Here is a 12,550-nt window from a genome sequence, read left to right as displayed (position 1 = left end):
AATTGAAGTTTCAAGATTAAAGTTGTAATTCTATTTTGAGAAAAAGAAATCTGAATGTTACAGTTGTTGTATCAAGCAAACTGTCATGGCTGCTTTACCCTCTGCAAAACGTCTTGTGTAGTTGGGTTAATGAGATCGTACTTCAGAATCGGTTTTAGTAAGAAGGAGGTTATTTCTTAGCACATAAACAGAGTGTGGAGAGGACTTTAAGGACATTAAAAAGATGGGATAGAAAGTCAGACGGAAAACTGTGGAAGAAATTCCAAATGTATTCTCAATAATGATCAATATGATCAATAATATATATTACTAATATATTACTAATGCTCCTTCATACTTTTCTACCTGTTACCAACATTAACAGAAAAAAAGGTTTATATGAATGACTCGTATAACCTCGTATTTAATGTCTTGAAAAAAAAAAAATATATATATATATATATATATCAAGATTTGCAATAACGGTAATTACTCAGTAGAAAATGTGTGGTGCCACTTTACCTTCCAACATTACTCCTTTGCACAGAATTGACAGTAAAAAAGGTATTATTTATATACTTCTTACTGTCTTAGTGCTTTCTACCAAGCATCTTAGTCCTTTCAATGTAAAGAATGCAACAACACCAGCTTGTAGCTCTGCATGCACCTGTCTCTTCATGATACAAACCAAAAGTGAAAGTAATGTGAACACTTCTTACACTGCGCTAAAGTAACAAATACTTCACATTGGCAACCTGTTTAAATGCAATAATTTTGAAGCATTATGAATGAAAGCTAACTCCATGTTTAAGTGAAAAGAAATGAGATTAGCAAGGCTATCTGCTTTTTTTAATGGTAATAGCAGAAACTGAAAAACATAAACACAGCACAAGTTTTAAAGTGTTCAAACTTGCATGGACAGGGACAAGCAGAGTTCGGTTACACGGGTGGTGATATGCCTCACTGTTCACTCACTCTTTATTAACTGGTTCTTAAACAAAGAGAAGATGTTATCTTAAACTGGAAATTTCTGATTATTGCAGTGCATTGAAAAACAAATCGGACAAAAAATGAAATGGTAAATGCAGAAAGGCTTGAAAACTTCAGTGCCATTGTCTCACAGTGACAAAGCAAAAACACTGATATAGGTTTTCTTTTTTTTTTATTATTCTTGTTTTTCTTCTCAAGAGACAGACACGGTTTTGAGTTTAGTTAAGCATTATGTGGTCAAACCAGTTGAGCTGCTGTGCAAGGTGTGTGCCATTGTGTTCCTCCTTGAATAATTCTCACTCAACGGGCTGCATTAGAGTGGATGAAAGACATGCAAGTAGGTGTTAAACTTGTTTATCTAGGCACAGTATACCAAAAACAGCAACACAAGGAATTTTTGACAAAGGCACAGAGAACACATTATCAAGTGCTGCCCAAAAAAACAGAACAAAAAACCCAAATAGGAACTGTTAACTGTTAAAGTAACACTCTGTGTACTGTTTAAGAATACTTTAGTCTTATAAAGGTTGAACCTTGTTCTGATTAAAAAAAAAACAACAACAAAAAACCCCAGAAAAAAACCTCCTTGTGGACTTTGAACTTTGTCGTTTGTGTTGGTTACACTGTAATCAAGAATTCGGAGCAGGAAGTTTTAGGATTATGCGCATTGCTGAGTCTCAGTTGCAGACAGGAACAGAAAGAAAGAGAGGCAGGGAGAGAGAGGGAGGGACTTGTCTTGATTCAGTACAATGACGTGCGGTGTGGTGCAATTTTCACATGACTCAAGCACTTGTGGGATACTTTGGTAAGGTGTGGAGCTGAACACCCAGTAGAAATGCACACTTTGGAGTGGATTACAACACGAGATTTTAAAGAAAGTAAGACTATTTCTCTATTAGATTACTAATTTTGCTGTAGTTTTATGTCATTATACTCCTGTCTTATCTAATGTCAGACTACAGTGTTCTTATTTTTCATGTTTGAATGCGTTTTAAGCAAGGACTATTGAGTTAACAGCGAACACTGTAATGGATTTGTTAACAACACAAAGATTGCCAATGCCAGTCAAGTTGCTAGATCTAAATTGTATTGATTAAGTTATTCTGTTAAACAAAATAACTTATTTTTTTTATCTCTTTTTGACTAGACCATAAACAAATGTGAAACACATATTCATATATGTGGGTTTATAGTTTATCTCAGTGCCTCACTCCCTTCCTTGTACAAATAGAGTTTCTATGTGTATAACTTCCAATCTCTAACCCAGCTGATGATCAGGAAGCAGCCAAATTACTCGCTTAACAAGGTTTGAATGTTGCCCTCAGAGAAATATGCGTAGAAGAATGCTGTAGGACTGCTGCAGATACCTAAAGAAGAATGTTGGCTCTTGGATGGTCCTTCTGGTGTATTTTACTGAGTCTACACATGCCACTTCATGGCTTGGAGATTTTTGAACATGACAGCCACAAAGTCATTTGCTCACAGGTACTATAATTTACAGTGCTTAAATACACCGACAATGGCATGCCCTGTACATAAAACACAGTTTTCATTGATAGTTTATCATAATGTCCCTGAACATTTTCATTTCCTGTTTCACCAATCAAGTTATCTGTTCTTAAACATTTAATTAAAAGCAGACAAAAGGTTATATGATCAGAGTGTTTTATGTTTTATAACATAGTCATCAGAACTGCAAATATTGCCACCCAGGCTCATTCAGTAACAAGTCAAATGTTTTTCCTCCAATTTTTTTTCTCCTTAAAGGGTCTCTCTAAATGCAAGATGAAAGATGAGATGCCTGTTAATCCCAGCAAAAACACTGTGGATGTTCAGACACTAAAACCAGATTTTAAGCTCTGCTGTACGAACAAGACAGCATGTGCATTATGTTTGGTGATAGACATAGAGTTTAACATCGATCCAGATGAAGACACGGAGGATCAAGGCTCCTCTGGCTCAGAAATGGAAGAATACAGAGAAGACAAGATCACTTCACAAGGTATTTGAAATCCACTTATAAGTTCAAACATCAGCCTTGTATTAAAACAAAAGGAAACTGTAACGTGCTTTTATGTGATGCAATTTTTAAACTTTTGTCTTGGTTGAAGGAAAGCCACTACAGTGAGCAATGACTCTTATTTACTTGAAAGTCAGAGTTACTTGCTGCGATATACAAGCAGATGTGTTTTGGAAGCCATCCAAGTGAGATGTAGAAGAACATGTCCTGGCATGTTGGGAATCATCACTGGAACAATGAATGAGCAAACATGGAGTTTATTTGTGAAATGGTTTGTGTGAAATGAACACGTGTTTGGCTAACAAAACAACAATTTAGCTCACAATAAAAATCAGTTACATCTGATTTGCTTTTTCATAAGTCAATCTGAAGAAGCAGAGGTTTGTTGCAATGCTGTCATAGATAACAGTGGCACAAGTGAAAACCACTAGCTTCAGTTGCTAATGGTTAGTAATACAATATAAGTCAAGCGTCTTGACAGATAAGACTACTGGCTTATTGTGGAAATGAAGTTTCAATTCTTTCTTATCCACACCTTCGTTTGTTTCTGTGTTACCACAGGGTCATTGACAGTATGTTATTGCACAGAAGCGTCCATGCCAAAGTGCAAGAAGGTGGTGTTTACAGTGAATAATGAAGCTCTTACTCAACAAAACCAGCTAAAGGTATTGTAAACCCCATGTACTTTGCACTGCCATTACTGCCTCACTTCCAGCATACTTGTCTCGTTAACGCTGATCTGTATGTGACTTCTACAGATCTCAGTGGTGATTACTCAGTCAGATGGCTTTCCCTTTGAAATCTCCCTGATTGTCCGTAGCTCAACTATAACTGAAAGGGTTGCTGCTCCTTCTTTTAATGAAGGTGTGTATTTTTAATTACCTTTGAACTATAAAGCTACAGCTTATTACACATCTGGCAACAGTGACATATATACCTGTTTGTTCTCAGTGTGCTCCCAGGAACTGCAGAAAACTTTACCAGAGTGTCAAGGTAAAACACACAATCAAACAATGTCCCTGTGCATTAAAGCAAAAAACAACAAAAAGAGAGAGAGAGAGAGAGAGAGAGAGAGAGAGAGAGAGAGAGAGAGAGAGAGAGAGAGAGAGAGAGAGAGAAAACATACCTAATAACTGACACTGATTTCCTCTTTTCAGTGCCCAAATTCACATTTGCAGTAAACTCAAAGATGAATCAAGTGGAGCTGCAGCTTGAAGACGGGAATAAGATCCCCCCCTCGATGTGCATCCAGTACGAGCAGAAAGGAAGGTGTCAGGTTAGTGATATCAGTGCCTTAATTTCATGACATTTATAGTTTGTCATTTATATTCTGTACAAAGGTTGGAAAGGGTTTGACTTTTTTTTTTAGTAAAAGAAGCAAAAACACCATTCCAAGTAAAACTGTAGCATTAAAATTTCACTTTATTTCAAATTATTAGAACGCATCAGAGGAGAAATTACTCATCATGTGGAGTTTTTCATGATATTATATAAACACGAATAAGTATACAATCATAATATTCGATGGCTGGTGTAGGTGAAGCTAATTTTATTACTTTTAGTGTGTGTGAAGAAGGTATTTAGTTTAAGGAATAATTCGAGAATTTGAGGAGGAAATGCTTTCACTGCTTTATTAAATGCACTGCAAATAATAATAAGTAATCATTAACACTGCAAAGTAACTACCTGATAAACATAACCTGATAAATGTAGTGAATATTGTCTTCCTCTGCCCACAAAAGTAGCTGGGCAATTAGGCAAATTGTACTAAAGTTGTACTACTCTTCGCTGAAGCCATTTTAAATGTTACTCTGCAGAGTTGGAACAGGATGACCATACCACTGTACTCCGTAACCCGCTGCATGTGTCTCCAGGTATCATCAGCTCTTTTACATGATTTCTCCTGGCTAATATCAGCAGTCTTGTGTCCCATGCAGACTTATATGACTATCATATTCACATATTCACATGTCCTATAGCTGTGGTACGAGGATGGACAAAGGTCTACACGGTCACTACAATGCCCCTTCAATAAATCTGGTGAGAAAATTTGAGCAATGTGTATTTATTTAATTGGGATGATTACCTCCTTGAAATGTAGACATCATAACTCACTATGTGTCTCCCCTAGATTCTCTAAATGAATCACAAAAGAACATATGGGAAAATATCACCGTGTCAAAGCCCCATGTACAAATGACCAGCTTTGGAGAAATGTTATCCTGGAACGTGTCTGCACCTTGCAGGCTGGATGGTAAAGTGTGGCTGCTTAAGAAACATAGTCGAAGCAGGAGTGCCTTCAGCCAACAGCTGGAAAATGGCACTGCATGGAAACAAAACATCAAGGGACTCTGGGTAAGAAGTGATACAGCCTAGTGAGGCGTGCACTCCTCTTTTTCAGACTCTTCACTATCTATCTATCTATCTATCTATCTATCTATCTATCTATCTATCTATCTATCTATCTATCTATCTATCTATCTGTTTTCAAGACCACCTGAAAATGGTAAAAAAAAAAAAAATCATATTTTACATGGTTGGATCTTAACAAGGTTCCATGTAGAGCTTCAACATCCAACGAGAAGAAAGACAAAACATTTTTTGGAGCACGCAATTTATTGAAAACAGTGCTGAAACAACTCAGACAATTATGGCGCCCCTTCCACTGTGGCGTGTAGAAAACATCTCAGGTGGGATCTGCTTGTCATGCCACTAACGTTGGAATCAAGGTTACATTTTTTCTCATCAGAGAATAAAACTTTCTTCCACCTTTCAATGTCCCGTGTTTGGTCCAAACGGTCAGGTATATGGATTTCAAGAGACTCTTTTTGCGACCCTGCTTATGCAGTTCAGCAACCTGACGACACTCAAAAAGGGAACATTTTTTTGCTTTTGCCTTCAGAACACCGTGACAGTGTGACTACCTGACAGAATTTGACAATGAATCAATTTTTCTTTGACAGATTTGGCCTTTTGATCAGCTGTAAAACAGCCTGTTTCAGTTTCAGCGTTGTTTTCAAAAAACTACATGCTCAAAAATGTTTTGTCTCACTCCCATTTCTTCTTGTTGCATATTGAAGCGCTACTTGGAACCTTGTTAAGATCCAATCATGCAAAATTTTTTTTGCCATTTTTGCAAGTGGTCTTAAACTTTTGATCGGGATTGCATGCACTATATCAGTTTGTTCCAGCTCTTAATTGAAAATAAAGGACATTTGCAACGAGTGAAGTACCAATATTAGTATCAATGTATCTGTATTAGACAAAAATAAAATAAAACAGTGTCTAGCTGAACACCCTATTTTATAAACTAATAGGATTTGCAATTGTTTCATCAGGTGAACACATTTGTGTTTGAAAATGTACCCCTCCGGCCCTTGCCGTGTTTGATGGTAAAGTATTCCAAAATGTATAGACTTAGTCATACCTGATTCCTGAACAGAGGTAACTCCTTTGTTTTTATTTGTTTGTGCAGATGAGAGTAAAGGGAATGGAACATGACCTAGGTCCATTTTGTTTTGATGACAATGGTAGGTACATGCCACATTTTAAAAATTGTAAAAGAATAGCATTCTTCTATTTTCTGAAAAGGGATTTTATTTTTTCCTAGTTGCAGCTGGCAGGTGGCGCTGGAGTCTCCTAGCCACTGCTGTTATGCTGCTGGCTTTCATTACTGTGCTGTTGTTATGGTCCTTTCATAAATCTATCAAGGGTAAGTTTGAAAATTTCCTTTTCTTTTTCGCGTTAGTAGTCTAACAATAACATCGCGTATTCACGGTGCAGCGAATCAGTTATTTGTGAAGAGATAAATATCCATGTAGTGATAAATCCAGTGATTTAAATTTACCTGTTCTTACTTTTATAGGATGGGTGTGGAGCTGGCAACACGGTGGGATAGTAAAAAGTGAGTTTTTTTTCTCTACTTTCACTAAAACACACAAACACATACACCCACAACAATACAATTCTAACTTACTTTTCTCTAAAGTTTGTAAGATGCGTCATGTTGTCCTGCTGAGCCCCCCAGACGTGGATGATGCCACTTCTAAGTTGGTGTGTCAGATCGGGTCCAACCTCAGCGACAAGGGCTTCAGTGTGTCTGTCGACCAGTGGAGCAGGAGGGAGCAGTGTAATTGGGGGCCTCTGCCATGGCTGCATTCACAGCTGCTGGAGCTTAACAGCCTGGGTGGCCGAGTTCTGCTGGTTCTGACACGTAGAGCCTTGGAGAGAACCGAAGAATGGATGCACTGGAACAAAGATATTATCAACGAAAGCATGGGGAACAAAGAAAATGATCTACCAAAGCTGTGGTCACCGTATTCTGATTTGTTCACAGCCTCCCTGTCCCTAATTCAAGCTGACAAGCTCCTTGATAGAGCTGGTAAACGTTTCGTTCTGGTGAAATTTGATTCCCACCCAAGAGAGACTCACACCAGAGACAGGTGTTTACCAGAGCTTCTTCAGGGGCTGCCACTGTTTAGTCTTCCCTCTCAGAATCAGTCTCTCCTAGCTGAGCTAACTGTGACAAAGACAGAGAGAGGATCATATGGAGGAAGGTGAGGTACTCCAATGGCTAAAAAGGGACCAAGACCAGCAAGAGGGCATCATCGTGTAAATCTTTTAAATCACCCAAATGTACTTTAATAAGCTGTATTGCTTTTTTGTGTACATGAAGAATATGTTCATCAGAGTTGGCTGCCATGAAGATGATATGCTAATGAAGAATAAGACTCCCGACTCAGTGATAAGTGATACAAATACAGTCAACAAATTCCATACAGAGACCATAACCAATAATCTGTTGTTCTAAATCTCCACATACCTTCAAGCCTTATTTTATTTTTTAAATCTGCTTAAGCAGAAGCAGCTGCTGTACCAGGACAGTGTATACAAACTGACAGTATAAACTAAGTCCTGACATGTCTTGAGATGATCATCTCTGTACACAAAGACAACGGCAAAAAAATCTGGATGATCTATTCATTTTGGTCTTTTAGGGGATTTTTTGAAAGCAAGAACGATTATAGTCTTATTGTCAAAGCTGCAAAACTGTAACTCCTACAGACTAAAAATAACCGTGCACGGAAGCCTGTCCACACCTGTCTATAACTATATTTGCCTCTGTTTTTGTTTTTTTGTTTGGTTTAAAAGCTAAAACACATCGAGTTATGATTGGTCTTTGGAAGGACAGCGGCTCTTATTGGGCCAGTGTAAGGACTTACTGAAGTACTTGTTATAAGTATTACCACATTCCGTAAGAGCGGTGTCTTGGGACGGATATGTGCTCCGCCCGCGCGGGAGGTGTGAGTTATCTCTGCAACCGAACACAATGTAGCCAACAGCCGGGTCATGTGTCAAGCGGGTCTGTCTTGGATTCACTTCTTTTAAAGTTTTCTGCCCGTTTCACCCTATAGCAGCGCGAAGGTAACGAATACTCTTCATTTCAGAGTCAGTTTGTTGCTGGTCGTGTTGCTTGTTTTAGTGTCAGATTTTCTGTCGGCTGATATGTTTGTTTTTTTTCAACGTGAAACATGAAGAACCAGAGACTGGCATCAAGGCTACTTTATATTTAGAAGCACGGTAACCGAGTACGTCCGGTTTCTTTTGGTTTTGTTTGTCTGTTTATGTTAATGTTCGTTTTTATATTGACCCAAACAGTGGTGGAACAAATAAATTAACTAAGAATATTTTAGAAGTTAATATCCTTTATATGGAAAATCCTAATTAGGGTGTGTTAAGCAATGTATTCTGTTACCCCAGCCAATACTGGAGGTTTCCATTTTTAGACTTTTCGGGAAGTAAAACAAAATTTATTAGCTTTATAGCAACTTAATAATTTCTGCTCAAGTGTGGTGCATAATTTGCTACAGCTGCAGATAATATTGAGTACAATGTAAACAATGTAACCACTCTACTGGGCAAACTAGGTGATGACATCATTTCTAAATTACCACAAGCCTCTTTTTTCAGCATTTAGTTCAATAAAAAAAATCAATCAATAAATAAAAAACAGTCAGAACATATAAGACAACAAATACCTTTGATATGATATATCTGTGATGTTCCAGTAACTGTTGATAATAGCAGTTAATTGATATAGCTTTCAGAACTGTAATAGTATTTTTGTGTATTTTTAAGCAACCTTTGTTTATATGTAAAACTTTAATATATAAAACCTGTGTCAAAACAAAACAAAAACGTTTGTGTTATGTGTGAAATATTGTGAAGCAGTGTTGGAGACCATTAAATATAATTGTGGAAAATAACTGATATTGTCATGAAGTAAACAGATAAATCTCACTTTATCTCTACTAACACAAGCACCATTTCGTAAAGACATGGTATTTTGGAGCAAATTCATAGTTTCATCTTCTGGCCAGATGGGCATGAAGAGTCTCCACAGAAACCTGCTTCAGGGTGTTTGTCTATGGAGTCTGCTGGCTGTTCAGGTGAGCAGTTGTCCAGATAGCTGCAGTTTGTGTTCAGGGCCAGAAAATGACCAGTGTGAGGAATGCAGAGATGGATGGACACTCCATAATAAGATCTGTGTAGGTACTGTATACAGAGCTTCTTTCTGGAGTCAAGACATTATCACTTATATATTTAATTTTTTTAAAAAGGTGTTTTTACATTTTTAAATGTTATGTTTTAGACATCGATGAGTGTGGCACACAGCTGGGTAACTGTCCTCCAAACAGTTACTGCTTTAATACAGAAGGATCCTTTGAGTGCAGAGGTCAGTGCCTTAGAGTTGGTGTTAAAGAAACTATGTTGGATACTCATGCAGAAAATTAAGAATTGGACCTATTGTTCACTTGTTTGCTTATTATTTGCAGCAGCTTAAGAATGCAATGCAGGCAGTGGATTAAAAAAAGGAAATGACCCCTCTTTTCTCAGGCTGCGACGTGGCCTGTGTGGGCTGCTTGGGTAGCGGACCAGCACGCTGCAGGAAATGTGCTTCTGGGTACAGACTGACAGGATCCAAGTGTTTGGGTAAATACAAGAGAATAGTTTGTGCATGATATATGCATGAGTTCCAAAAATGCTGGAACACTGTAAAACTGGCCTGTGCCATATTGTGTTGTAATAAAATACCTGGTATGATTCTTTCTCACAATATAAAAGTGTTTTTGCAATATTGTTGCCTTAAAAATAGCACAAAATGCACAAAAATGAGACAAGCTCAGGTGTGTTTGAAGAAAGAGCTTGTATGTCAGCCTCCAGTGAAAAGAGTACACTGAAAAAATATGCAAGAAAATTGTTCCCATTAGAGGTCAAAACAACAAAACTTGAGGCAAAAACACCATTGAGTGCAACCAGGCTATGAAGGAGGAGATACTAGTAGATGATTAAATGTGAACCAAAAGCAAACAAATGACTCAGTAAAGCATCGCTAGCTATATGTACTAGTTTCACTCTATATGACAGAGCAAAAAGTAGGTGAAAAATAATGATGCAGGTACATGGTGGAAAAGTAGAGCTCCAAAGTTCTAGCTGCTTAAAAAGTCTGACCATTCTGTTGCTATTGTTTTGCTCAGATATAGATGAATGCAGTGACCGTGTGCTTGCCTGCCATGGTCTCGATGAGATTTGTACCAACACAGAAGGATCTTTCCGTTGTGACTGCGCTGAAGGATTCATCCGCATGGACAGTGTTTGTGTGAAAAAGCAGTTGCCTCGTGAGTGCCACCTAATGTTAACCATGGACACTTACAAATACATGAACAGAAAATTTGCTCAAAGGAAACCAAACTGAATTCTTCTTTTCTCCCACCCTTCTGCAGATTTTGAGGAGAAAGGTCTATTTGAGGATATCCAGGATGATGAGGTGGAGATACTGAAGCAGATGTTTTTTGGGGTGGTCCTTTGTGCTCTGGCAACACTTGCAGCAAAGGGAGATTTGGTCTACACATCTGTGTTTATGGGAGCATTGGCAGCCATGGCGGGTTACTGGCTTTCTGATCGAGGCGACCGATTGTTAAACAGCTTTGTAAAGGGACATTAGAGTTGCAGACTTTTGCAAAGAGAACTTTACAGGAAATGGACAAACCAATGCGCTGCTGCTTAGAGTGGCCATGGAGTTTTGCATTATTTTGTATTGTGTGGAATATAATATGTGCTTTTAAAAATGTCTTGTTTGTTAAAGTGTATAAACTATTACTTTGTTTATGCTGCTTATAAAATTTTTTGATTCAGGAGGGTGACATTTAGTGTGCCTTATCTTCTGCAAGTCTGCAGATTTTTCTCAGACTCATGGATTTAAATTGTTTTTCCATAAGTCAGTGTGTGATATCATGGTCCTTATGGAGTACGGAAAAGAAAATATATTTGTGCAGTGAGATTACAAAAGGTTGATTCAGTTAAGCAGCTCAAGAGTTGAAGTGCATTTGGTGGTATCTAACATCGTCTTATTTCGTAGAATAAAATTACAGATGTCTTGAATTCTATGTGCACATTGCAGTTTTAGTGAGTTTGATTACGGAGATTCAAGTAAAACCTGTTAAATCTTTAAAAGTATTGGCACAGGCACCCAGGAAAAACTGACTTTCAGGGTCTCAAGTATCTTTCTCACAAGGACATTAATGAAGCTGCAGACATCTAAATACCACGGTGAATGTTGTCTCACTTTACACAAGTAAGAGCCAAAGAATCCAAACTAAAGATCTAAACAAAGGGGGGAGAAGGTATCTTAGCAGAAGGCTTAGGAAGAAAGTCATGTGTTTAGATTATTATATATATCAAACAAACACATTAATGTTGTGCTCCTGCAGCAGTCCAAGGTAATGACCATGGCCAGTTTTCCATATAAAATGCTGCTGTTATTTGTATGTACTGCATTAGAAATGACCAACGATTGGGGTTTTTTTTTCTCTGTATTTGGAGCAGCCAAAATACAATGAGAGGATGCTTTCACCACCCTTTTTTTAAATTTTTTTTTTAGGTACACCTGTTCAGCTGCCGTTTATGCAAATATATAGTTGGCTAATGATTTAAGTGACTTTGACTATGTCAAGGTTGTTGTTGCCAGACAGCCTGGTCTCAGTATTTCACAAACTGGTGATCTATTTAAAATTTCCCAACATAACCATCTTTATAGTTTACAGATGATGGTCCAAGGCATGTGGACCCCAGCTCAGCAGCCAGACCCTGAACTTTAACATGTAGCAAAAGCAGCGATGAGCAGTTAGGCTGCTGCCTCCATTTTTACCTGTTCATGTTTCTGAAGTCAAAGTCTCTCTGTGCTGGTTTTCATCTTTGCTTTTTGCTGTCAGCACAAACTAAAGGAAAGATTATGTGTCCTCATTAGGATCCTGATTTGTGTTGGTGTATGGAAATTTGTAGTAAAGCTGTTATGTTCAATGCTTTCCATGTGCACATTTTTCAAGGTGCTCAAATAAATACTTTACATACAGTTATTCTGAATCAGTCATCTTCAGTGAGCATTAAATCAGGTTTTAACTTAAAGAAGGTAGACAAAGTTTATGTATAAAGTAGCAACTGTTTAAGTGATTTTAGTTGAAAAATCACAAACGCAGACAGAAAGAAAGTCACCTTTATTTG

General features: G+C 37.7%; 2 protein-coding genes across 4 annotated transcripts; both read left to right on the top strand.

Annotated features, from left to right (window-relative positions):
• Window positions 1-587: 587 nt before the first annotated feature.
• Window positions 588-9,255, top strand: il17rc (interleukin 17 receptor C). Its single transcript, XM_026167812.2, has 15 exons — window positions 588-1,847; window positions 2,295-2,454; window positions 2,737-2,971; window positions 3,551-3,654; window positions 3,748-3,853; window positions 3,941-3,982; window positions 4,147-4,265; window positions 4,807-4,863; window positions 4,969-5,029; window positions 5,121-5,344; window positions 6,328-6,381; window positions 6,465-6,519; window positions 6,600-6,701; window positions 6,855-6,893; window positions 6,978-9,255. Exons 2-15 carry the CDS (start codon window positions 2,347-2,349, stop codon window positions 7,547-7,549), a joined length of 1,878 nt encoding a protein of 625 aa, XP_026023597.1. The 5' UTR covers window positions 588-1,847; window positions 2,295-2,346; the 3' UTR covers window positions 7,550-9,255.
• creld1a (CRELD disulfide isomerase 1a) lies at window positions 8,273-12,405 on the top strand. Of its 3 annotated transcripts, none has more exons than XM_080301805.1 (6): window positions 8,273-8,413; window positions 9,370-9,541; window positions 9,642-9,725; window positions 9,887-9,982; window positions 10,528-10,668; window positions 10,774-12,405. In XM_080301805.1, the coding sequence occupies exons 2-6, from the start codon at window positions 9,370-9,372 to the stop codon at window positions 10,992-10,994; spliced, it is 714 nt and encodes a 237-aa protein (XP_080157931.1). In that variant the 5' UTR covers window positions 8,273-8,413; the 3' UTR covers window positions 10,995-12,405. The 3 variants fall into 3 exon arrangements, with proteins under 3 accessions (XP_080157931.1, XP_080157930.1, XP_080157929.1); XM_080301804.1 differs by having other exon boundaries at window positions 8,274-8,413; window positions 9,326-9,541; XM_080301803.1 differs by having other exon boundaries at window positions 8,276-8,413; window positions 9,311-9,541.
• The last annotated feature ends 145 nt before the right edge of the window (window positions 12,406-12,550 follow it).

The sequence above is a fragment of the Astatotilapia calliptera genome, chromosome 5, assembly GCF_964374335.1.
Source record: "Astatotilapia calliptera chromosome 5, fAstCal68.1, whole genome shotgun sequence".
Lineage (NCBI taxonomy): Eukaryota > Metazoa > Chordata > Actinopteri > Cichliformes > Cichlidae > Astatotilapia > Astatotilapia calliptera.
Note: the sequence above shows the minus strand (reverse complement) of the source record. Positions and strands in the feature narration are given on the sequence as shown.

Coding starts and splice junctions, on each gene's coding strand:
- il17rc (XM_026167812.2), top strand. CDS start 2,347: ATGTTGGCTCTTGGATGGTCCTTCTGGTGTATTTTACTGAGTCTACAC. Junction 3,854..3,940: donor TGCTCCTTCTTTTAATGAAG/GTGTGTATTTTT, acceptor GTTTGTTCTCAG/TGTGCTCCCAGGAACTGCAG. Junction 6,702..6,854: donor CTTTCATAAATCTATCAAGG/GTAAGTTTGAAA, acceptor TTACTTTTATAG/GATGGGTGTGGAGCTGGCAA.
- creld1a (XM_080301804.1), top strand. CDS start 9,328: ATGGTATTTTGGAGCAAATTCATAGTTTCATCTTCTGGCCAGATGGGC. Junction 9,542..9,641: donor CCATAATAAGATCTGTGTAG/GTACTGTATACA, acceptor GTTATGTTTTAG/ACATCGATGAGTGTGGCACA. Junction 9,983..10,527: donor GACAGGATCCAAGTGTTTGG/GTAAATACAAGA, acceptor TGTTTTGCTCAG/ATATAGATGAATGCAGTGAC.